Raw genomic sequence first — 25,963 nt, forward strand, 5'->3', positions numbered from 1 at the left:
ACTAGTTAAGGCTGAGAAGAAAATGAGGATATGTCACTGGAAATTGAAAGAATGGTGATCTTATTATATAGTGACAGAAAGCTTAGCAGAATTTTGTCATTCAGTTGTACAGAAAGCAATTCTTCTAAGTGATTCACTTAAATATTTACAGAGGAAGTTTCCTAGCAAAGTGTTGAAAGTGCAGCCTGGTTCCTTCTTGCTGCTTATAGTAAAATGTGAGAAGAAAGAGATGAATTGAGGGGACAGTTGTTAAATAAAAAGGAATTCAGACTTGATGATTTGGGAAATTCTCAGCCTATCCTGACTGCAAATGATGCTGAAATTAGGCCACTCACTCTTAGGAAAGTTTGCTGTGGAGAGAAGGCCAGACTATGGCTGGAAAACCTTTTGCTAGTGTTAAAGAAATTTGATGTATGACTTATGGTTCTATTTAACCATCTCAGCAGAAGGCAGGAATAGAGATGGGTTTATCTAGGAAAGATCTTTTGAGGGTCCTCCATCTAATGGTATGAATCCTGTGACATACATAGGAGACCCACGTTTTTGATAATGTTATATCTGCAGAAATACTGCCAGCTTGTATTTAAAGGGATAGAGATGGATAAAATGGAAGAAGGCTTTTGGATTCCCACAATTTCACAGAAACAGCTCAATAAAACTACTTAACTGCAAATGTGTTCTACTTTTTAGGAAAAATGAGAATGACTCTGACAGGGGAGCCTTGGGCCCAGAGGTTGGAGCCATGAACTACAGAAGATTATTCTCAGGCTTTGGAATCTAACAGAACTTGCTCTGCCGGATTTTAAAATTGCTTGGGACTATTGACATCTTCCTCTCTTCTTCCCTCCATTCCATTTTATCCTTTTTTGAATGGGAATGTCTGTAACCATTATTAATGTCTGTTGTATTTTGAAAGCAGATAACAGATCCACAAATGGAGAGGAATTTTGCCCCTGTATTGATCATAATCAGAGTCTCCGTCATATCTGTTTTAGTTGATTAGATTTGGGGCTTTTGAGCTGATGAGATGTATATAAGGTTTTAGACTTTGAGTTGATGCTGTAATTAGTTGAGACTTTAGAGGATGTTGGGATATGGTGAATATATTTTGCATGTGGAAAGGACATGAAATTTTGGGGCCAGATGCTGGACTGTGGTAAGCTGAATAATACCCCCCCCCAACCAAAAGAAAATCCATATCCTCATTTGTGAAATCAATGAATTATTACTTTTATGGAAAAAAATAGACTTTGAAGTGAATAATTGTTAAGCATCTCAAGATAGGAAATTATTCCTTATTATCTAAGTGGGCCCTAAATACAATCATAAATATCCTTATAAAAATGAGGCAGAGGGAGATAAGACAGAAGAGGGAGAAGGCAGAGTGCCTGTGGAGTCAGAGAATGGAGTGATGTATCTGTAAGCCAGTGTCTGGCAGCAGCTACCAGAAACTGGAGGAAGGAAGGAGCATATCCTCCCCTACAGCCTGTGGAAGGGTTGCAGCCTGGCTGACACCTTGATTTTGGCCCACTGATACTTATTTTGGACTTCTTGCCTCCAGAACTGTGAAAGGATAAATTTCTGTTGTCTTTAGGGCCTGACTAAAAATACAGAAATGGAGAGGAATCTAATTGTGTCCCTTATCTGCATACTCTTGTATTCTTTGAATATGAGACATCTTTATGATTACTGTTAGACTTCTGTACCCACCAGGATTTTATATTAGAAAATTTTACCACTATATTTTACAACAGTACCCATCTATTTTAAGCAGAGTGGCATTATATAAACTGGAAACTCGTAAATAAACAGAAAGCTTGGCTTTTGCTCTCAGATATACTCCTTACTGGTCGGTATCTTTGAGTAAATTACTTAACCAATCTGAGTTTCAGTTGAACGGTGGCATTAATTTGAACTGTCCTTTCTAAACCACATAATTATTATAAGTATTTAATGATATAAATATATATGAAAAATACCAGGTAATGTAAATGTAAGATTCTTTCATGCTCAATTATTAACCATGCTTTCTCTAGAGATATCAAAGTTATGATGAGCAATTTTGCACATAAGTCACTGGCCACATTAAACATTTTTCCTTCTTAAATTAGAAGCTAAAAGTGAAATTGTGGGTTTGAAATTTTTAACACTTTAAAGCTCTTGATTTATATCGATAATCTCTCCAGAAAGCCTGTACCACTTTACTTTCTCACTGGAAGCACACAAATGCTCATTTTGCTGCACAGATACCTTAGAGAGTTCTTAAAAAGTATTTTAAATGTTGTACCAACTTGATGAAAATTATCATTTATATTTTTTGATAAGGTTTACCATTTTTATTTCTTGACCATTTGTATTGTTCTTTAATGAATTGCATGTGTTTTTGACTATATCTCCAAACAATTATTTGTACTTTTTCTTACTGATTTTTTTTGAGACCTGGTATTCTTAAGTTAATTAACCTTTTTTTGTGTGTTGTTTCTTTACCAGTTTGTTGTATTGTTGTTTACTTTTTACTTTAGTTAATGATGCCTTTTTATGACTTTTATGCTTAACATTTATGCATAATCAAATTTAGTGAACTTTTATTGTTTTCTTCCCTCCCTTCCTCCTTCTCTTCATCCTTTCCTTCTTCCCTCTCTCCTCTCATCTTTTCCTCTGGAAAGCTTTTCCCATTTGGCTGCTTTTAGTGGTCGTTTTAGGTATGTAGCTTTCCCCTTAATTGGCAGTAAAGCATACTTGAGATCCAGGTTCTTGTCAAATAACATCATATCAAGTTATCCCTTGCCAAACTTTGTAAAAATTTTGAATGGAAAATAATATTCAGAGATGATTACCTGAAGGATATACTAAATTTATTTCTGGGGGAGAGTCTGAATGCAGCATAAAGACTTTTGTTTCCAGCCTGATGATTTCATCTTCTTGAATTTATAATCCTGTATCAGTTTATCTTACATATATGCAGAAATTGAAGCATAGTTTTTGAAATATGGTTTTTGCCTTACCATATCACCATTAGCTCCTTTCTCTATATCATCCTCTCTATCCCTATTATTAAGAATAATCTGTCATTAGTCAAATAAATGCTAACTCAGCCTAACATGCCTAACATCTTACATGCATTATCTCGATTTATTTCCACAACAGCCATACAAGATAGGAAATATTATTATTCAAATTTTGCTAATGAAAAAAATGGATTCTCTGAGAGGTAAACTGTCTTGCCTAATATCGCATAGATTATATGTGGAGGAATGAGATGTAAATTCAAGCCCAGAGCTTTCTGATTTCAGAGCCCATTTCTTAGCTGGTGTTCATTCCATATGGACACACACATACATAGGTACCTTCCTGCTTCCCAAACCTGATTCCCTTAAATGCTGATGTGACTTGATATTTCTGTTCTCTCCCATCATTGATACAGTAAGGGAGGCAAAAATTGAATGAAGCAGCATAGTAACATCCAAAATATTGAACTAAATAAATAGGATATTGAACTGAAAACATCTTGGGGAAGAATTAGAACTTCTCTTATTCTTCAAATGCTCTAGTGGTGTTTTGTCCTTGTTCCTCTCAGTTCAAGAGTCTTGTGTATAATGTGCTCTGACCAATGGAGGACACTGTGAAAATATCAAAGCAACTAAAGGCTACAGACACATGGGTTGATCTTGGTTTGCCAATTATAATAAATGTCTATTTTATAGTCTGTGATTCATGGCAGCTTGCCGTGGTAGGTGTGTATTGAGCCTGGGATAAGTTCTCAAAAATCTGATAGTCTTTTACTAGTATTTGGATGATTAATTGTTATGCCTTCTGTTACATTTTAGACAGTGAGAATTAGGTCAATGGGAATGGTTCTCATTTCTTTCTTTGAAAAACTTGATAGCATTCAATTTCCTAGTGTTATTTTGTTCTTATACTCTATAAATAGTCAGAGCCCTAAAAGTCTGCAAAAGAAGTAGGGAAATGTGCTATAACCTTTTTGGGTGGGTGAGACTCAGTGGACACAACTTGAGAGCATTGACTGTCCTGTCCTTCATCAGATCCTCAGTGTCTACTCACTGCCTGGCATGAATGCATTTTTGATCGACATGTTGCTTCGTGTGGATTGAGTGAGGGAAGAATGAGAGTCAACTGAGGAGTAAAGTTTAGAATCAGGCTTGTGGGCAGGTTTGGGGGTGATCTAGAAAGCACAGCTGCCCCTTTAAAATTGACTCTAACAAAGGCTTGTTTTTGTAATTGTTTGCAGAAAGATTACCACTTTGAATATACAGAATGTGATAGCAGTGGCTCCAGGTGGAGAGTTGCCATTCCGAATTCTGCAGTGGACTGCTCTGGCCTGCCTGACCCAGTGAGAGGCAAAGAATGCAGTATGTTTTGCCTTTTTTGACCATTCGTTTTCCTGATTAATCCATATCTTCTTTATACCAGTCCCTGAGGTTAATTATAATGAATATGAGACCTTTGAAAAAATGAACACGTAGCATCAATATCTAGCAGAGCAAGAGCACTCTTTTTCAACAGTCTGGGCCCCAGTGTCTGAAATCTGTAATGAGGCACAGGCAATATTAAAGAATGTTATTTTTATTTATTAAAAAAAACCTGGTGTACTGTTTTTTTCTATTTGTTTATTAAAGTATAATTGACATGCGATGCTATGTTAGTTTCAGGTGTACAATACAGTGATTCTACATTTATATACTTTGCAGTGTGGCTTATGTGTTTTATAACTGGAAGTTTGTGCCTCTTATTCCCCTTCACCTTTTTCACCCATCCCTGTTTCTCTGGCAACTATCAGTTTGTTCTCTGTATCTCTGAGTCTTTCTGTTTTGTTTATTTTTTTATTTTTAATTTTTTTTTAGATTCTACACATAAGTGAAATCATATGGTATTTGTCTTTCTCTGTTTGACTTATTTGTTGGCAAGGGTGTGGAGAAATGGTGTATTATTTACTTGAAGTTCTGGAGAACTGAGTGGCAGAATTTTTCTTTAATATATTTCCTTTTTTAACTTAAATTTCTAAAAAGTTTTAAAATTTTTGATAAAATGTGGATAACATAAAATTGACCATTTTAATAATTTTTAAGTATAGAGTTCAGTGACACTAAGTACATTTGCCAACATCCATCCAAAGAACTCTTTCATCTAGCAGTGAATTTCTATTTTAGCCATAGATATAATGTAATTTGCCTTTTTAGTATAACCTACAGAGAGATTGTAGAATTGATAATTATCGTATTCAACAGCTTATCTTTTAGCAGTTAAGCAGGCTTGAAGTGCAACATTATGAATTAACAGAGAAATATGTCATTATATTTATTTTTACTTATAAACCCTACTTTAAAAATAGCATTCAGTTAAAGAATTTGGTGAGTTACGGGTTCCTGCAGTGAAGTAGTCTAGGAGTAGACTATAGTTCAAAACTGGAAGTAAGACAAAGAGGTTATTTTGGTTTTTCTACAGCTTTCCAAATGGTATTCCTAAAAGCTTACTGCTTTCGCATCCAAATGAAAGAGCAGGTAAGCAAATTATTAAATGATAGTTAATTCTTTCTTGTTCATAGAGAGAATGTGTCTTTGGCTGGAGGAGTTACAGCATAGGTGATGGTTTACTGTTAAAAGGAAGATAGGAAGACAGCAATCATCTTATGAGGAAAATTAGGGAAGGAAACCATTATTTCTTGGTGAATGATATTAAATCAATACAGAGAGAACCTGAGAATGCCTAACCAGGTGAAGAGGTCAGTCTGAGAAGAATCCTAAGAGGATAGTTGGGTCAGTATAAAAGATGATACAAGGCTGGAGTGTATGCAACCACCTGTGCAGAGAGAGGATCAGTTCTGTGAGGAAAGATTGTCCTGTGAAGAAGGACTGGTTTTAGCTCATTGTAAAATTGCTTCAGTCACCTTCCTAGCAAATCTATATATCATTTATCTATATTTACTCTTTGTTTGTGAGCTAATTCCTTGGTTCCCTTGTAAACAACCTTATTGAAGTAAATTACCTATTATGAATACTACTCCATATCTAGGTGATGTATTGGTGCTGGCTAGCATTGGCTTTTGAGAGCTGATTTGTTAGTTTGAAATGGGTCGTGGTGGAGTATTTTACAGCATTGAAATTGGCGAACACTACAAATCAGGGACCTCCATTCCCTTGGGAACTGGTTATTAAACATGTACCAGCACACCATTGATTAAATTTATTGGCGAAGCATTAAAAAATCTGTTACAGAATTGATACTCGAATAGAAATTATTTGTGTTTGAATGTTGCCAGGCACAGCCTTTGCTCATTATTTACTATAATCTTATACAGATAATGTTATGAATCTGACACTTCAGCAAGAAATTTTTCTAAAAACTCTGACTAATAATGAAGTCACTATTAGTTACTGCTTACTTTAAAAATGATACAGCTTATTTTAAAAATGATACCCTAAAAATGACAATAGTCATATGATAGCTGTGGCATTTTTTATCTTGGCATTTTGTCTGAAATCTGAATTTGCAAGTATTTTTGCATATATACTATATCTGCTCAGGGAGCCATGGCCTCTGCTATGCATAAAGCAAGTTATTTTAAAACTCACAAGAAACTTAATAGATAAAAACTTAGAAGCTCAGTTAATTCATAACATTAAACATGATGCTTACCACATTACTAGTCATTAAAGTACTGCTTGAAGGCAGTTATGGTGATAACTGAACATTTCTTCAGTGGGTTGGATTTCTATTGGTAATAATAGCTACCATTTCTCATGTACTGATTATGTGCTAAACATTGTGCCTAGAGCTTTACATCATTATCCTATTGTATCCTCACAACAATCCTCTCCGATAGCTACTATCAATATTTCCAGCTGATCGATGAGAAAACTCAGAGTTAAAGTGAAGTAAGTTACCACAGGTCATACAGTCAGGATGTGACAGATCTGGGATTTAAATACAGACATGTCTCTTACCCACTGAGTTAGATCATCAATTGAAGATGACAGCCTAGAATTGCTTTTAGGGTTTCATGAAGGGGATGCAAAGATCTGTAGGTGAACATCTTCAAGGGAAGATATTATAAACTCTTGTGCTTCAAGGATGAAAGAGAATAAGAGTATTATTGTTCAGGAATGACTTGCTACTTGCAAACTGTGCCTGGGTGATGCCCCCAGACTCTGAACTCAGCAGTTATGCCGTGATGATATGGCCTAGTAGTTGGGCCATATAAAAGAAAATAAAAAAGTGAAATGTGGCAACTTCAGATAAGTAAAAAAAGACAGTGCTCGTGTGGAACATAATTTCCCTAGATCCTAAAGTCTCTCAGTGAAGTCAAACCCAGAATCGGGAGTCTGTTGAAATTGCTATAGATTCCTCAAAATGTAATTGGGTAGATCTTTACCTCTTTCTCAAAAAGATCCAGTAGAGAGGACTTTTCCTTAGGCAAAGGATTATAGGAATGTTCATGTAGGAGTTGTAAATTTTTTTCAGAAAATTGATAGACAAGCTGTATTATATCTTTATTTTTAAAAATCTGGCTGCAAGGCTGAATGAAATTAATAAGTCAGGTATCAGTTTTTGTTGTGCTAGAATCCTGGTTTGTGTGTGTGAGCTTGAAGCTTACACAGCTCAGGAAATGGGATGGAGAGACCTCTGGTTATTGACTGACACTGGTCTCCATTCTCCTCTTGTCCCCTCTGCTGTGCAGAGCTCCTCAGTCTCATAGGCAGTGCTACTCTGAGCAGGCCACTGAGATGACTTCATATCTCTCCTTCTTTACTGCCAGCTCCAGGCTTAGTTACAGGGAACTTTGTTGCTTATTCCATGCCCTTTTGTTAAGAGCCTTATGTCTGTGGGCATTTCTCACCATTTGAAATGTTGGCATCACTCAGGCAAAACTTGCAGGTGGCATGCCATTCCTGAACCACAACACTCCTTATCTTTTTCCAGAACAAAGATATATGCCCCCTGTCACAATTCCATCCCTTCTCCACTGTTGAGTCACTTCTTAAGTCTTTCCTTGACCCTCTTTGGTCCCCTTGGTGTTCTTAGATGATCAAAAACAATAATCATTTTGGAATTCTTCCCCCTTCCCCCATCTCTTTCTCGCCACACACTGGAGAAAGGGACTTTATTTTAAACCAAACTTCAGAAATAAAAGCCTGGCTGGAAGGAGTTGGGAGAGAATTCCTCTACCTATTTCCTTACATATTTTCAGACAAATCTAGAATACTGAGGAGGAAATAAACATAAGATATCTCTTCCTTTTGGGTGTGTATATCTTCTGCTTACTCATTCAATATTTATCTGTCCATGACTTTAAGTATAGCCTTAGTACATTATTTTCTAATTAGGGGCGACTGTGTAAGATACCTGTAAGTCCACGTTAGCATCAAATCAGTCATAGTCTTGTGGACCTTTAATCTCATACTTCATATTTATATAAACTTCTAATATTTGGTTTTCTTAGGTCAAAAAATACTATGTTCAGATTAGAAAAAGACCTCGAATATAATTTTTTTCTATTTACATCATTTCTCTCAGCTCTATCACTATAACCCACATTCAATGGGCCTTAAGAAGTAAGCAGGGTAAATGAGCAACAGAAAGTTTGCTCATTTCAGTTTGGAATTGAAAGAAGAAGAAGAATTCTCATGGAAAGAGAGTTGGTTTTAGCTTTCTAGGTGGGATATTTAAAAATCCATTTATTGACCTCATAGCTCTTTCAAATGTAGGCTTTTCCCCAGGATTCAGTACATAGTTTCTCTGATTTGTGTTAGGAGTTGTTATTGGTGCAGTAACAGGTGCAGTTGGGCAACTTGAGTTCATTGGCACTGAATGGCTATCAAATGTCATGCTCTAAGTCTGTTCTATGGAATACTCATCCCAAACAAAAAGTGTGTCAGAGTCTTCTGTGGTGAATAAATTTGGAAAATGGTGAATGCTGTATCTCTTTCATGGAAAGATGCAGTGTACATTTTCAAATTAAAACCTCTGAGAAACTTAATAAACATTTATAGAACATTTACTGTGTGTTAACTGCATTCTATTTTACCCAGGGTTTCCCAAGTGTGTTTGATTATTGGACTCTTTCATCCAATGTGTAGTTGGACCCCTTAGGCAGATATTGTTTTTAGAACACACAGATTTAAACACACATGCCTGGCTAATTTAGTAACATTTTATATGTTGTTACTCATACTATGATTTAAATATTTTCATATAATTTTTTTGCTTTACAAGGTTCGGTTGCAGATTACTGAATTGGTGTCCAGTTGAAGATCTCTCATGGTTGGTGATCAGGTGTGCTATGCACCTTGGTTTAAATCCCAGATCTACAACTGACTTGTATGTCTTGGGAAAATTATTTAGTCCACAGTTATAGATTGAGCTTTAATTTTTTTTACTGAATAATCATTTATTGAGTATTTCCTATATTTTGAAATCCAAAAATAATGAAAAAAAATTTCTGTATTTGAGGACTTTTCATTCTAATAAGGGAGCAGGTTGGTAAATAAATTATTTATAGTATAGGGGCAAGGTGCATGATAGATATAAAGACCTGGGGTTATCTTACTAAAGAGAGGGGGATAACTTCCGCTCAGTGAGAGTCAAGAGGGCCTCACAGTGAAGCAGTTGTTGAAGTTAAGTCTGAATAACCACAGAAAGTCATCTGAGCCCTGGCAGGTTTATGTGAAAAATTGTGTCCTGAGTTAGACTTGAGGAAGGGATTAAATGCCACATTTAATGGGTCATACATTGTTTATTTTTTCAGGATTCCTCAGGTGAATCCTAAGAGAAGGAGTTCTGAAACTCAGTGCAGCACCATGGCATTTGAAGCATAGGAAACATGGGCAGCAGTGAGGACTAGGGGCAGCACTACGTTTTCCTGGATGCCCTGCGAGATCTGAATAGCTGGCTCTCAAGGAAGATGTGAGAGGGGACAGAGATTCTGGCAAATCTCATAGGTTCTAGTGTGTCACACCAAGGACTTTGACTTGGAGACAGCCATTCACAGGTGTTTGAGGGGCTTAAATGAGGTAATAAATATAATCTACAGTGCCTGGAATCATAATTAATAATGAAAAATTATAAAAGCCAATCTTTACTTGCTCTGTGCAAGGCACAACTGCAAATGCTTTACATATATTTGCTCAAATTCATTTGTTGCCCCAATAACCTTGTGAAGTACCTACTTGTATTAACTCACACAGAAAGGTAGAAGACGGAACCAGGATTTGAAACCAGGCAATCTAGATCCTTGGGTCCATGTTCTTAACTCTTATGATGGTTCTGCCTCTTTGGAATACACTACAGTGCTGAACAAGTGTTAGTTTCCTTCTTTAGGCATCTGTGCTCCCCTAACATTTACTTCATAAATGTTATGCAAATGAATATCCCAAATAGGTAAATGGATTTTTTAGAAGATGCCATCTAAGGCTCAGATATATTGCTTTGTGGATCACTTTAAGGATTAATGATCTGCTTGTAGATTTTATTCTTAACTGTGTATGTTTTTCTGAAAGGTAAGAGAACAGCACTCAGAATTTATGGCATATTTGTAGTTCTACCCTCATATACAATGAGAAGTTGGTTAGTTAGCATTTTTTTTCTGTGCCTAGAAAATTTTTGGTGCTTGTTACATATAGTATGCTTTTATTATTTAACATATCTAACACATTTAACATATTATTTAACATATTTAACTATTAGAAGAATATTAGTATTTTTTCAACTATAGAAATTCTTAATTTAGAATAGAGTCCTATTTCATTATTCCCAAGAGAAGAGCTATAATCCTTTCATGAATCCTAAAAAAATTCCAAACACTGGAATATATATTGATTGAATAACTTTGGTGTCATCAAATTAGAAACTGAATTCAGTGTTTCATTTTTGTAGGTAAAACACAGAGATTTAATCAGATTCATAAAAATGTATTCTATGTGTAAAAGGACAGAAACATTTTGTCCTCAATAGGCTTAGTTTGGAATGTCGATGTATCAAGTTCCAGGTGGGAAGAGTGTTGAAGTTAAATGGGCTCAACAACACATAAGTGGGAGGTGAAAGGCAGCAATGAATGGGATTGTTAAAAGAACAGCTCAAAATCAGGCTTTTCATCAATTGTAGTGTTTGATAGGAGCTATGCTTGAGAGAGCTTCTCTGAAAAACTGTTTTATAATGGAAATGAGAGAACTCAGCTCTGAAAACTGCAGAATTAAGGGCAGAGAGACTATCAGGAAGTAGAGGGTGACTGACACTTTCTAAAGGAGAGGAAAAGTTCAGAATGATAAGAATCATAGTGTTAGAGCATAATTGGAAATTGAGAAAACTGATTTCACAGTTGCATTGTTCTATACCCTTTGGTGACCTCATCAAACACTCTGACTGTTTTCCTTCCCTTGACCTTCACTGTCGTATTTTTTTCTGTAAACCTTTTGTCATTCATGCCCAATGAACTGGAATTGGTCTCCTTCCCCATCAAACATTGAAGTCAAGAAGCCACAATAAAATACATTCATATTATTTTTAAAGGTGCAAACTACCTCAATTAGCTTCTGCTTATAAGTTTTCCTGCCAGGAACTGGTAATTTTGGGGGGCGGGCTAGGGTTAGGGAGATTTTCTGGCTGATCGCTTCTCTCTAGGAAGTGCAGTGATGATCATACAGTCCTACCTGATAGAGATCTGTGAGGACCCATTCATTGGAAAGGATATTAGAGGTGAGAATTCTTTTTCAGAGATGTAGAGGCAATACTTTCACTAAATAGTATTTTCAGAGAATAGAGAATATTAACCAGAACTAGTTTGTATTCATGTACTCTTTTGTAAGTCTCCTGTCCCAATTTCGTTTTTGTAAAATGAGAAGTGGAATGGTGTTTCTTCTCTGTCAAAGAATTTCACAAATATGACCTTAAAATTTACATCTCTTTTGCCTACAACTTTGTCCCTCAGTCCTAATGAAAAATTAAAGATTGTTATTGATAGGATTGGGCTTTAAGAATTCGATTCTAATAATTTTATCGTGCTAGATAATGATAGTGAATTTTTTCTCTCTTAACTGTAATAAAATCTTCTGGTTGCATGGTTCTGTGATGAGTCTATGTGTAAGGTAGAGTTGTAGGGGTCATGGAAATCTATCAGAGAATCTGCATAGAATGACTGCAGAAAACTTGAACTAAGTTGCTCAAGGTCAAATAGCTGAGGAAACTTGGGATCTGAATTGAGAAGATCACCAGCAATGAGGGAGGAAGAAGAGCTGAGATTTGCTGAATTCGGAAATATTCAATTTCTCTTATATGCCATTTCCTATTTTCTCTTGTTTTCTGTGAGAAGAAACATAATAATAAACCTGACAGGCAGTTGAAGTTTTAATTATATGATATAGTAATCAATTGACTGATTGATGAAGATAAAATTTATCATTTTTGAAGCCCACAAACTGCATTATTTTCTGTTTATATAGCTTTTAATCTCAGTGAATAATAATAGCTATAAGAGTACTCTCGTGTAGTCAATAATAACAATGTCTACTACTTTAACCTTGTTTTATTTATCTTATTTAAATGAAACTAGACAATTGAAGAAAAGTAAACATATTGGCCTAATTCTGGGCTTGATTTAATTAATAATTTCCGTAAAATGTACATAATTATTTTTTATTAGGTTAACAGAAAAGATAGATTTTACAGTGAATTTAGCTTAGTGAAACATAAATGTAATCTATTTTGAGGAAGATAAGTCTAGACTAGACTAGAATAGAAGATCCGTGGTAGGAGGAACTGTTTCTATCTTATTAACCAAAATAGCCTTAGTGTCTAGTGTTTGCCTCGCAAATATTAGGTACTCAAGAAATATTTGTTGCATGAATTAATGCAATACAGTGTGATTGCCATATACTTACCTATAATGAGATGGCATAGGGTCACTAATTCATCGACATCTCATTATGCAAGTAAATTGAAAATCCTTTTATTACTACTTATTATTACTGTTTACTGTTTAGGAAACATTTCAGCAATAACTTTGAATTAAATAGAAAAATGGATGAATTATGAGTGAATGTAATGGATAGCTGTAACCTTTCAAAGTACGAGGTCTCTGGAGGAAGAAAAAGAAAACTAAGAGACCCTTGTCAAAGATTAAAAATAGATATTCTTTATAGTTAGCTGTAAATCATAGATGATAATCAGCATATGAAATATTCAGTTCGGTGGCCACTATTTGGTATATTGTACTGGTGGCTGCATGATCATAGTAATTTAAATTTTCATGTCACTTTTAACTTTCAGAGCAGTTTCCACTGTATCTCACAGAACCACAAGCAGTCTTATGAGAAGAGAAGGGGAAGTGGCATTCTCATTGCAATGAGAATCAATGGAGGCACAGACGGTTAAGTAAACTGCCCCAGCCTTTTGCTAGTTGGTGACAGACAGATATAAATGCCTTTTTCAAAATCTGATTCTTCACACCTACATATTTCAACCTTTACAGATTCACAGTAGCAGAAATAGATGTCAGAAAAGAAGAGGCATAAAGCTGAGAAGAAGACACTGAGTTTAGCACATGACCTCTTGGTTATAGTTTAGACGTCAAGTGGTTGGATGCTTAGGTAAAATATTATGAAATCCCGGATCAAGCCCACTGTTAAGTAGTGTATGACCTTATGCAAATAAGGTCTTCCTGTTCTCAGATTAGGACTTTGCAGTTTGCTTATCTTCAATTCAGTTACTCTAGGGTTTTGAGGTTGTTGAAGAAAAATAGTATTTATTTTAGAAATGACTCATTGTTTAAATTAAATATAGTCAGCTCACATTTACAACAGTTAAAATAGCTTTTTATAATAACCGTCCATCATCCTGTCTTTGTTGAAAGGGTCCTATATTGTAATCTAAATAAATTTGAATGAAAAGAATATAGTCCCCAATATTATAAAAACCTTTGAAAACCAACTAGAAACTAAAGACTAAGAAAGCACCGTTGAAGTAGAAAGTGATGTGGCTAAGATAGAGAACACCAGAAAAGGAAAAGCTGATCATGTTGGGGACTGCCAAAAGTGGCTGGCAGTGCTGTGTTGACATAATCTTGTGAAGTAAATTGTGTTTAATAAGAATGCGTGGCTCTTTTCTTCCTTTGACATATGACTCTAGAGCTGGATTCCAGGATGGAACAAAATTTGAGGAGTAGCAGATGATTAAAATACAAAATGTTTTATACTCTTCAGCTCCCTGTGAAATTAAAGACCTTACACCTGTTTGACTAACTTTGACTATGTAATTATTCTGAAAAGATGTAGAATCATCATCAAACAGTGGCAGAATTCTTATTGTCCCAGACTCCAGAATTGTATTATTAAGAGTTGTAGCTAACATTTGTTATGGGGCTTATGCCAGCTACACTGCTAAATGCTTTATGTGGAATATTTATTCCATATTTATATGGAATATTTATTACAACACTTTGAAATAGATATTACTATTTTCCTTTTACAGTCAAGAACATTGAGATTTATGGACGTTAGTAGTAACTTGCTAAAATATTCTGTGAATATGTGTTTTAGTTATGATATAGTAAATATTCCATAAGAGATGTGAGGGTGGAGAATGGTTATTGCTTTATAATGCACATGGATATCCTTTATCAGTTCAAGATAGGAAGTGAAGAATGATGTGGAAATATAACAATGAATTCATTTGCTTACCCTTTTGGCATTGATTACAATAATTGCTTACCCTTTTGGCATTGATTACAATAATTGCTCGAATTGAATTTTCTTGGGACACCAGCTTTGGAATCAGACCTAAATTTGAATATCAGCTTTGGTACTTGTTAACTGGGTACCTTTATAATCAGGTTATTTAACTGTATGGGGCCTCAGTTTCCTCATCTGGTAAATGGGCATGATAAGTTCCCCCTTCATAGTTCTGTTATAAATACATGAATCCTAATTTCTCATGGCTTCCATTTTGCAAATTCACCTACTTTATAAAACTTATTTGTAATCCCCAAATCAGTACATGATACTTTCCCAGTCATTTGCAGATATGTGCAAAGCATTAACATTTGAGCCCCAGCTGAGGTGGAGCAGGGTGACATTCTGCCTTCTTATTTCATTTCTCATAGTGTAAATAGGCGTCATTTTCATCATCTATCGAATTCCATGTTTTTGCATTTTGTGCTTTTTATTGGTGATTTCACTGCTTGTGTTTACTAAAATAGTGCTAAAGTGCTGGCTAGTCTTCCTAAGTACAGGAAGGCTATGATGTGCCTTTTGGAGAAAATACGTGTTAAATAAGGTTAGTTCGAGTATGATTTGTAGTGCTTTTGGCCAAAAGTTCAATGTTAATCAGTCAACAATATGTATTAAATAAAATATTTTTTAAAACTAAGACACACATAAAACAAGGTTATGTATTGTATTGATCTGTTGATGATGTCGTGACCAGAGGTTCTCAGGAGCCTGAGCCTGTGTTTCCTCTAGAAGCAATGATTCCGTATTCGCTAATTTAGTGTTCACAACTTCATGTAATTGCTGTAATTTAAATGAATTGACTCAATAAATACTCAATACATTCATTTTCAACGTTCTCAGTTTTGCTTCTGGTCTTAGGAAACATCTCTGAAGGAGTTCAGGGATATTAATGATTTTAACAGGGCAATGAATGCTCACTGAAATAATACAAACACAATTTTCTCTTTCTGGCTTCCAGAGCCTCTTGTAATGACTTGTCATAAAATATTATTTCTTATTTAGTTAAAAATTAAATTTTTGGACACTAGACTAAACTGCCTTCCAAGATGATTTTTTTTTTTTTGTCAGAAATTAAGTATTTTCAACTTAGCAGGTGGTGCCGTTTCTGTCACAACTATTCAACTTTGCCATTGTGGTGGGAAAGCGACAATAGATGGTATGTAAATAAATGGTTGTGACTGTGTTTCAATAAAAACTTTATTTATAGAAATGGGCAACTGGCTGGATTTGGCCTGTAAACTGCATGTAGTTTGCTGATCCTTGATTTTGTGTAATGTTGACTGTCGGGTTGTATTATTTATTCATTTACTAGAATGAATTTATTATTTATTTGTTTACAAATCATAGAAAGTAAAATAAAAAAAATTCATAACTGTGTTTCTCTGTTGGTAGTACTGATAGTGATAATAATTGCGTGTGGTGAGCATTTATTAAATGCTAGGCACTATGCTACCCATTTTATACTATATTTTATTTTCCCAGTATAGCCCTGTGAGGCAGTACAATGATTATTATCTCATTTTTCAAAGATAGAAACTAAGGCCCAGAGATGGGAAATAACTCATTTAAGGTCACAGAATTAGGAAGTGGTACATGCTGGTCCCAGGATAATTTTGACCTTGTAGCCAACATGCAAAATTTTTTGCCCGACTTTTCCTTATTTTCTGATATTTTACTGGTTTTGAGATGTTGTATAGCAGCTTAAGCTTTTCTGAAAAAAAATTTATTCAGTTGATGAATAAGTAGCTGAGTGTGGGTTTTAGTTCTAATTTTTTAGTTTTTCAAAATTAGCTTATTTTTATTTCTTTCTAAATTTCCAAATGTATTCTAAAAGAGGAATTTACCTAAATGTGAGGCTTTGCTACTTCGCTCTCTGCTGGGAGATTTGTTTATTTTGTTCTTGTTTCTATAATATCCTGATTAAAGGATTAGAAAGCCTTTTGCTACATTTGAGTCAGTAATACCACCCTACGCCACACACTCGGGGGACATAGATTTGTATTTGTTGAATGAATAATAACTTAGTAGCAACACAACCTTCTTTTCTGTAACTATGTTGACTATTCTTCACATTGCCCATGTCTGCTGGGAACAGTTCTCAGAATTAGCAGAGGATTTACGTCAGTAATAAGATGTAGGCTGTGGAAATGACTAGGTTGGAGTTGTGAATATCAAAAAAGTGGGCTTATGGTTTCAGAGTAGAGATACTTGTTTAGCTATTGCAGGTGAAGCTCCACCCTCAATATCTCCTATATGTTTAGTTCTCACTTGCTTGATCAATCTTTTATCTGTACTTAGTATTTGACAGCTACTATTAGGAATCCAAACATAATCAACCTTGTTCCTGGAAACTCAAAGCCTCACATCAACTGATAAGTGGTCTCTCTCTATCTCTACCTCTGTATCTCTCTATCTATACATCTATATCTAATCTAATCTAATCTAATCTAATCTAATCTAATCTAATCTAATCTAATCTATCTACCTACCATCTACCTATTCTTCTATCAATAGAAAGAGTGCTTTAAATGAGGTATTATGAGAAGAGTATTGTAGGAACACCGAGGGAGGCAAAACTCACTGCCTGGTGGGGGCAGGGAGGTCTTTTATGAAGAGGGTCATTTTTGAGTTAGGAATGGGAGTTTTCCAAATAGAGTAGGTAGACTGGTCAGCATCTCCAGAGAAAGAAGACCACAGCAGCAAGAAAGAAGATGAAATATTTTGGGAATGATATGAATTTTGCTATGGTTGGGAAAGGGTGGGGCAGATGGTGAAGCTGATAAAACAAATTGGAGCCAGATTGTGAAATGCAAGTAGTGATAAAGAAGACTTTGCAAATCTTTAATTAGGGTGCTGCATGATCAGAGCTTTATAAAAATAATTCTGGTGACAGTGTGAAGCAGAGGAAATTGATGAGGAAGTCCAGCGACTAATGGGTTGTACATTTTCTGCCTTCCAGCTTTCTCCTGTGCTTCTGGAGAGTACCTAGAAATGAAGAACCAGGTATGCAGTAAGTGTGGCGAAGGCACCTACTCCTTGGGTAGTGGCATCAAATTTGATGAATGGGATGAATTACCAACAGGATTTTCCAATGTTGCGACATTCATGGACACTGTGGTTGGCCCTTCTGACAGCAGGCCAGTTGGCTGTAACAAGTAAGAACCCAAAGGAATCTTTGGATCTTGACTGAATAGTTGAGAAGGGCGTAGTTGCTCTTTTCCAGAAAGAAGTTGAGGATAATCTTGGTAGTGATTGGGATTATAGATAGGATAATTGGAAAGATCTTATTTTTTTGGAGTCTTTACAAATAATGTAGCTGAATTTTCATGAAGTTAAAATAATTGTTCTCCAGACATAATAGATGCCATATGCAAAATTGTGATAAAGCTATTATAAAAACAAATTAATTTTCTAATATTTTTATGACTTCATTCAAGCCAGTGGTATTCCTACAAACCATTCTCTAATATTTAATGAACAATTTTAGATTTTTGTTCCTTTGAAAGGAATAATGTGTAACCTTTATTTAGACACTCAATTATCTCTTGTAAGAGAGAATGGGTTAAGTACCTGAGGTGGAAATCTTGTTTGCTAATTTCTACCTCTTATAGGAGGTTATATTAGCTTTGCCTATGTCGCTGCTGGAGGAACTACTTTTGAATCTGAGTTACATAACTTGTGAACAAAAGGAAGAGGATTCTGAATGCTAACATAAAATACCTCTTGGTTTTGTTTCTGCAGCTCTTCTTGGATTCCTCGTGGAAATTACGTAGAGTCAAATCGTGATGACTGCACTGTGTCTTTGATCTATGCTGTGCACCTCAAGAAGTCAGGTTACGTCTCTTTTGAGTACCAATACGTCGACAACAACATCTTCTTTGAATTCTTTGTAAGGCCTTTTATTTTCAGAAATTTACTCTTTAAGGGACATTCATGTAAAATTTTTCTTAATCACTTGTTTCCATTACACTTTATGCCTCCTTGGTTTTTTTTTTGTTTGCATTAACTGAATCTTTTGATAATAAAATAAAACTTTACTTTTTTCTATAATATTTTATTTTCTGGTTAATACTATTTCTTTACCACTGAGCTCTCGCCTTGTACAGTAACATTGGGCTTTTTTAACTTTTGGTTATGATCATTAGATATCCATTTAGTGTAGACCTTTTGCGTGACAAATATTTTCCCCAAGATTCATTTTAATTGTGATTTTTTTATAGCTGCAGATGCTATTTTGTTTAAAATATGTCTTCAGCTATTTTAGTTTTTGTTTAAAAAGTTTTTTTTCTTTGCAATTTCAAATATTTGAATTATTTAAGTGTATTCGTGGGAATATTTCAGAAGCAGGAGTCGCTATATGTTTCTGGTCTGTCAGTTTTGTGCAATCTAAAGGAATTAGTGAATGGCGTATAGTTGATGTTCTCTGATAAGAGATTAAATAGCATTATAGAATACAGGATAAAATAATAGTCTAACAGAATAGACTATTACCACTAAAATTATTTAACTATTTTATATAAACTGTAGCTAATCTAGCAAACATTTGTTGTGGCAATGACTCAAATGCTTGATTAAGAAAATGTTTTCAGATTGACTTCTTATTCCAAAAAAAGTGTGTGTTGTGCAGGTAGCTTAGAAAACATTTTGTAAGCTATTTCTGTGGTCCAGATCTCAGGAGCAAATGTATTAACAATTCTAAAACAAATTTATATTGCTCTTGATAGTGGAAATTTCTAAGTCGAAAGTTTGGTAGGAAGAGAGATTTTCCATGAAAGTATGAGCCTTAGATTTGAAGTCAAGAGATTCTGGCTTTAGTCCCATCTCTACAATTGCTAGCTGTGTGTGTTATTGGGTAATTAAGTTAACTTTGCAGCCCTCAGCATTCTCTTTTGTAAAGTGGATTGTGTGACAAGACCTTCTACGGAGGCTCCTAGCTCTAATTATCCTTTGGTGAGTTTGAAATGTTAAGCAACATTCAAACAAATTTGTTTTTTAAGCTACTTCTTGTTTGCAAAACACTTCTGAGAGTGAATGATTACCTATATTATGGGACATTTTGCAATATTACTGAAACTAAAATAAAGTTATAAAGCAAGGCAATTATATACTTGTTCAAACAAGCATTTAGTTTTATGTTGTCCAGCAAGTACTTTGAGAGTTGTCAGTAAAGGAACTCCGGAGGCAGGAAGTTTCATTACTTCTTTTCAGTGATGCCTTTCTTCTTCCAGTTGTAGACTGAAAAGGGATGGCACATTCATGTTCCTTCTTTTATTAATGTTTTAGCTTTGTAGGTTGTGATTTATTGACTCAGAGGTTCAGCATGCTAATGGTTAATGGAAAGGAAATGTCTATAGACTGAAAGATGTAGTTACACCTGTGAACTGGTTGTAATTTAAAGCAATATAGTATTTAATTTTAGAACTATGTGGAGCTTTCATTCAGGCCACTCTGCCTCCATTTTTAATGATGAAACTGAAACCTAGAGTAACTGGACCAAGGTTATACCATTACTGGTTACTTTTAGAATGAATAACAGAACTCACGTCTCCACAGAATGTTACAGTAACACATGGTGTCTGATTTTGGCTGAAAAATACTTTCAGCCTAGTCAAATAATGACCACCAAAGGTATATTCAGGATCCATGTCTGTTTTAAAATGGTTTAACACATTAAAATGGCCATTATGCTTATAATATAAACAGGATACTTAAATTTAATTAAAACCAATATTCTCAGTAACAGAAATTCTCTACTACTGACAAATTTTCTCAGATATTTGGATGGTAAAAGGATCTATTTTATAGTTAGTAAGTCTTTAGGAAATCTCTCTGATGGAGAACATTTTAATGTTGTTTACAAACCAGTCAGGAGGATGAATGAAATGGCAAAATGATTTAGAGAAGAAAGAAAGAGCCATTTTGGTGGAAGTAGTATAGGTGATGAGATCTTACTTTAACCCTACTCTGTTGCTGACGATTGTGCAATACTGTAAAGATGGCCTAATTTTTGGTGTTTCTGTCATCTTTGTAAACCTGAAAAAGTGCTAGTCCAACCCCTAGGCATTTTGAAAGAATTTTCTGGAAAGCATGAAGTGTTTGATGATGAAGATATTAGCTGTAGTCATTTGAATTGGTGTTGCAAATGATTAACATTTACCTCCAAATAAAAATTTGAGACTTTGACTTTAACCATAGCCATTTACCTACACATTTGGGTTAAATCCTGGGGAACTGAAAACAGAACAGACTTCATTTATTTATTAACTTAAGATTTAACTGCCCGGAATATTATAAAATTAAACTTTCTTTTTATACCATTGGGCCTGCATGGTGAATGCAAGCTTTTAAAACAATTTGGCAAGTTTGATAGATTTTTGTACTGACTTTTTCTCTTTGTGGAACTTTCAGCATTAACTGTTCTCTCCTCTTCTCTCTTCTCCTAGCTCCTCCCTACTTCTCAGCGAGCTAGACTTTTTGTTAAAATAATAGCAATGCTTTACCTAGAAACACTGACTCATATGCAGTTATCACTTAGGCTCCAAAGATCTTGATGTGTTTACTTGTTGAGAATTACTCATGGCCATTGTTCAGTATGTATTGAAAGAAATTCTTGCAGCCTGTCCTTGCTGAGTAAGAAATTTAATTAAAGCCATTATTCAAGAAGATATACGGGGACTGTTGTGTTTAATCCACAGATTCAAAATGATCAGTGCCAGGAGATGGACACCACCGCTGACAAGTGGGTCAAACTCACAGACAATGGAGAATGGGGCTCTCATTCTGTAAGCTTCTCTTTGTTCTCCTCTCCTACCAACCCCCTTCTTCTCTTGCCTTTTCCCGGCCTTTTTTTTAAAAAATTTATTTTAAGAAAAAAAAAGAAGACAAAAATTATTTATTAATTTAGACAGTTTCCACTTAGAGAAGATATTGCTCCTAAGTTTCAAGGATGTGGGCTCTTTCTAGTTTTTTTTCCCTACTTTTCTCTTTCTCTATAAGCCTTTCTTTTCTCTTTCCCATCGTACTCTAACTTTCCTCCTTTTCAAGGGGGACATTAACAAGAAATAAGGCTATTGAAGATAATATTCAAAACCTCTGAGTGTGTAAGTTTACAGATGTGCCTGTCACATGGAAGAGAATCAGTGGCTCTTCATGTTGAAAGGATCCTTGGGTTTTTCATGTAGCTTTCTCTGCAATCTCCCCAAAAAGTAATTTTCAAGCTTGTCTTTTTGGAGACTGTGCCAACTATCTTGTTGGACAGCTCTGATTATCACAAAATTCATCCATGTTTGGAGCCTAAACCTACTTTCTATCTATTTGCCACCTATTGGTAAAAGTTCTATGCCCTCTGAAAAATACCTTCGCACTGAATAAAATAACTGCCTAATTTTCCACATGATAACTATAAATGCTTGAAGGCAATTATCAGGTAACACAGTCAATGTAGCTCTTATTATTTGAGGTGCTGTCCTTTTGGAATGAGACATGTATTTAAAATCTAAATCTGGCTTACTATAGTAGTTGTGTTTCTTTAGGCAATTGGCTTAATCTCTTTGAATCTGATTTTTTCAAGTAAGAAATAGGACCAATCTTGAGGGTTAAATGAGATAATATATGGGAAGGGCCTGTGCAGTGCCAACAATATGGATTGAACTCTACTTCGTCCTTGTCTTTGTGTTGTAGCAGGTACCGCATCTTTGAGTGATTAATACAATGTACCCTTTCAGAGTATTTTTTGATCTGCGATACTACGTATGACCCATTCACCTAAGCATTCAGTCAGTTGGGCTTTGAAGGTACAAATAACCCTTGGCAACAAACATGCTTTCTTCACTTCTAAAGACTTCATACAAGCAGAAAGTACTTAACACATAACTTCTCTGAATCTCTGGCAGGGGCAGGTGGTTGGATATGTTTATACCACTTGAATTTGGCCAGCCAGAGACTACAGAGAAGAATAAGGGCGGCAAATGAGAAAGCAAGCAACCCTTAAAATTAGATTTTTTTTTTTTTTTTTGCCTGAATCAGCATGAAATTTCTAGATAGGTAGTTTGATTTATAATTAGAAAAATATCCTGGTGGCAAAGGAAGCAAATGTTAGACATGGTATCATTTACGTTCTGGAGTCATAGAGTTAAAGCAGTTTATTTCATAAGAACAATCCTATTTTCTCTTGTCACTGTTGCAGTATTGTTTATCAAATGAATTTAAAGAGAAGTAAACTCATTCTGCTGCCTTTTTGTTTTCAGAGCTCAAAGTCTACTTACGAATAGTGGCAACCAATAAACATGTGTTTGGGCTGAGTGCCTTCATTCTCTAAAATGAGTCCCTTTTTACTTGTATAAACCAGGACTTTATACATGTAGTTTGAAGATCATTTTTTCTTTTTGTTTAGACTTGAAGGATTTTCTTTTCCTTCTTTATTACTATATTTTTTGGATTGGCAAACTTTTTTTTTTTTTTAAGGAAACGTGAACTTAAGCATAGCTTAGGTCTGAATTTGTGGGTTCTAAATTAATGGTGTTTCATTATAATGCAAAGAAAAATGTATGAGGGATTAGCTTTCAGATGTGGTTGAATGTAGCGCGGCTTATCTGACTTTAATATTTTTCTTCTGTTTTTCTTTATAGGTAATGCTAAAATCTGGTACAAACATATTATACTGGAGAACTACAGGCATCCTTATGGGTTCTAAGGCAGTCAAGCCAGTGTTGGTAAAAAATATCACAATTGAAGGTATTTCACAGCAATCTGTTTTAGTAGTCACCAGTCACATTTTGTATTGAGTTAAAATAGTGATTGAATTGTTGGTTTGGCTAGCTCAAGTGTTTATTGGACAGAAATTAATATATTAGGTATCATACATGTCTAGAGACCCTGGTTTTATTCCTATTTTCTTTTCTTTTTTTTTTTTTAACCCTTAAAATGAATTATTTAATCTGTGTGAAAAAATAAACATGATAATTTTAGGTATCTTTAAATAAAAGAAAAAAATATTTGTTAATAAGAGCTTATTATTCATTTGAGAAATATCTAGTGTCATTTAGCTTATTCAGGTCACTGCTGTATCCTTAAAAATAACAATAAAATAAACATCTTGGCCTGACCGTCTTCTAAATCTTTTGTGCTCCTTCTGAACCAGCTGAGCCTTTGTGGCCCAGGAGATCAGCCAATAAACCCTTGTATGGTTCATTCTCAGTTAGGGCTACTTATAATTAAAGCAGTGATTCACCGTTATTAAAGTTTGACGTGTGTTTTTTTTTGAATTCTTGTTCCCTGATTCTAACTCATTAGTCATAGGGACATCTGGTGGCAAAGGCTGGAATTACAAACTAGAAGAAAAGTTGAGTCCTTCCTAGGGTCTGTTAAGTCTTGCCTGTGATTTAGTGAGCAGATGATAAAAAGGGAGCAGGTAGTCGAAAGATCAGAGAACGTTAACTTATAGAATTGGAGGAGACCTTAGAGTTTCTCCCACTTCTGATTTAGTGGAGTTGTCTTTCGACAACTGAGTTTATACATTTGCTATACTACTATCAAATCTCAGTCTCCTGTTTAAAGTGTTTGCTCTACTTACTGTGTTTAATTTAGTATCTATCCCTGTTTCCTGTACACAGTAAACATTTTCTTGGTGTTGAATTAATGAGAAAAGATTTGGGCTGAGCTTAATAATTCTCATTTCTGATAGAGGCTGCAAGAAGGTGCTGATTTGCTTGTTGCTGTTGGATCCTCCCTCCTATGCTCTGTTTGTCATTACCACACAGGAGTGGCATACACATCAGAATGCTTTCCATGCAAGCCAGGCACCTTCAGCAACAAACCAGGTTCGTTCAACTGCCAAGTGTGTCCCAGAAACACCTATTCTGAGAAAGGAGCCAAAGAATGCGTAAAGTGTGCAGAGGACTCCCAATTTTCAGGTACGTCTAGTCTTTGACAGTTTATACTCTTTGTTCTTTTTAAGTTTGTCGAATGTATAGTCATAAGCCAGAAGTCACATATAAGTGTGATGGGAACAGTGGGGCTGACACCATAGTGCTGAAGTGAATCAATTTTGAATGGATGAAAATGATTTCTTTTATTCCTTTCGGCATAACTTTTCCTTTCGTTTATAATTTTTCTATTCCATACTCCACAGGTAACTCTTTGGATGTGTTTATGCTAAACTAAAATACAATTCATATTCTACTTTTAGGCGATTTATGGGCATAAATATATATTTAGAAACTTTTATTTGCGATTTTAATGATAATAGAATAAATCTAATGTCTTCTTGGAAAACTATGATATGTTCCATGTGTATCATGGGAACATTTATTTGCTCTAGAGAAGATAAAAATGTAAGCCCTTATTTTCTTTATGCCTACCTAGTTCTACCTAAATTCCTCTGGTATGGTTATTTTTACTTTTTAGTTGTTTTCTTTTGTTGTTTTGATTGTTTTCCTTTCCTTTGAGTCAAAAAGGAATCAACTCATTTCTGAGTGCATTTTTATGTTGCAGAGGAAGGATCCAGTGAGTGTATGGAACGCCCTCCCTGTACTACAAAAGACTATTTTCAGATCCACACTCCATGTGATGAAGAAGGAAAGGTACTGGCAGAGTTCAGTGAACTCCATTTCATATTTATTTAGTACTCTTCTCAATTTGAGCAGACAATAATGTGTTCATGAGAGAGTTAAATGAGCTGATTTATAACACATGCATGTAAGTAGTACAGAGGAAATTTAAGAATGTATATTCTGAAGGCTGCCTTTCTGGCTTCGATTTTCTAGTCTACTACTTAGTGCTATGGGTAAGTTATTTGCTGTCTCTAGGTGTCAGTTTTTTTCATCTGTAAAATGGGGATAATATCAGTCTCTATTTCATAAGGCTTCTATGAGAATATTCAATGTAAGGTTCCCAGCACAGTGCCTGGCACATAATGAGTGCTTAATAAATTACTCCTATTTTTAAGTTATGTGTTTCGAGAAGTAACAATATCAGGAGCACCATAGCCTTAAAGTGTGTCCTGTCACTCACAGGATAGAAATATAGCAAGTTTTCACTTAACATCTTTGATAAGTCTGAAACTTTAAGGGAAACGATATATAAGAAAACCAATTTACCATAGGCTAATTGATATCTAAAAGTTAAATACCTATGCCATTTCATCAACGTTATACTGAAACAAGAAAGGATGTCAAATGAAGCCAAATTATTCAAGGACCTGTTCTATCCTGTAACTTCTCTTTAAT

At 35.0% G+C, this 25,963-nt stretch overlaps 1 protein-coding gene across 2 annotated transcripts in view; it reads left to right on the forward strand.

The window, feature by feature from the left end:
* Positions 1-25,963, forward strand: part of KIAA1324L (KIAA1324 like) — a 230,555-nt gene that overhangs the window by 148,888 nt on the left and 55,704 nt on the right. Inside the window, exons 4-10 of one of the 2 annotated variants that reach the window (XM_006925729.3) lie at positions 4,250-4,370; positions 17,698-17,893; positions 18,480-18,627; positions 21,434-21,520; positions 23,366-23,471; positions 24,497-24,649; positions 25,230-25,318. In XM_006925729.3, coding sequence (XP_006925791.1) covers positions 17,730-17,893; positions 18,480-18,627; positions 21,434-21,520; positions 23,366-23,471; positions 24,497-24,649; positions 25,230-25,318 — 747 coding nt within the window. In that variant the 5' untranslated portion in view covers positions 4,250-4,370; positions 17,698-17,729. Of the gene's footprint in view, positions 1-4,249; positions 4,371-17,697; positions 17,894-18,479; positions 18,628-21,433; positions 21,521-22,143; positions 22,165-23,365; positions 23,472-24,496; positions 24,650-25,229; positions 25,319-25,963 lie in introns of those variants that run through there. The other variant, XM_015599804.2, reaches the window with a different exon arrangement.

This window comes from Pteropus alecto, unplaced genomic scaffold (assembly GCF_000325575.1).
Source record: "Pteropus alecto unplaced genomic scaffold, ASM32557v1 scaffold69, whole genome shotgun sequence".
NCBI lineage: Eukaryota > Metazoa > Chordata > Mammalia > Chiroptera > Pteropodidae > Pteropus > Pteropus alecto.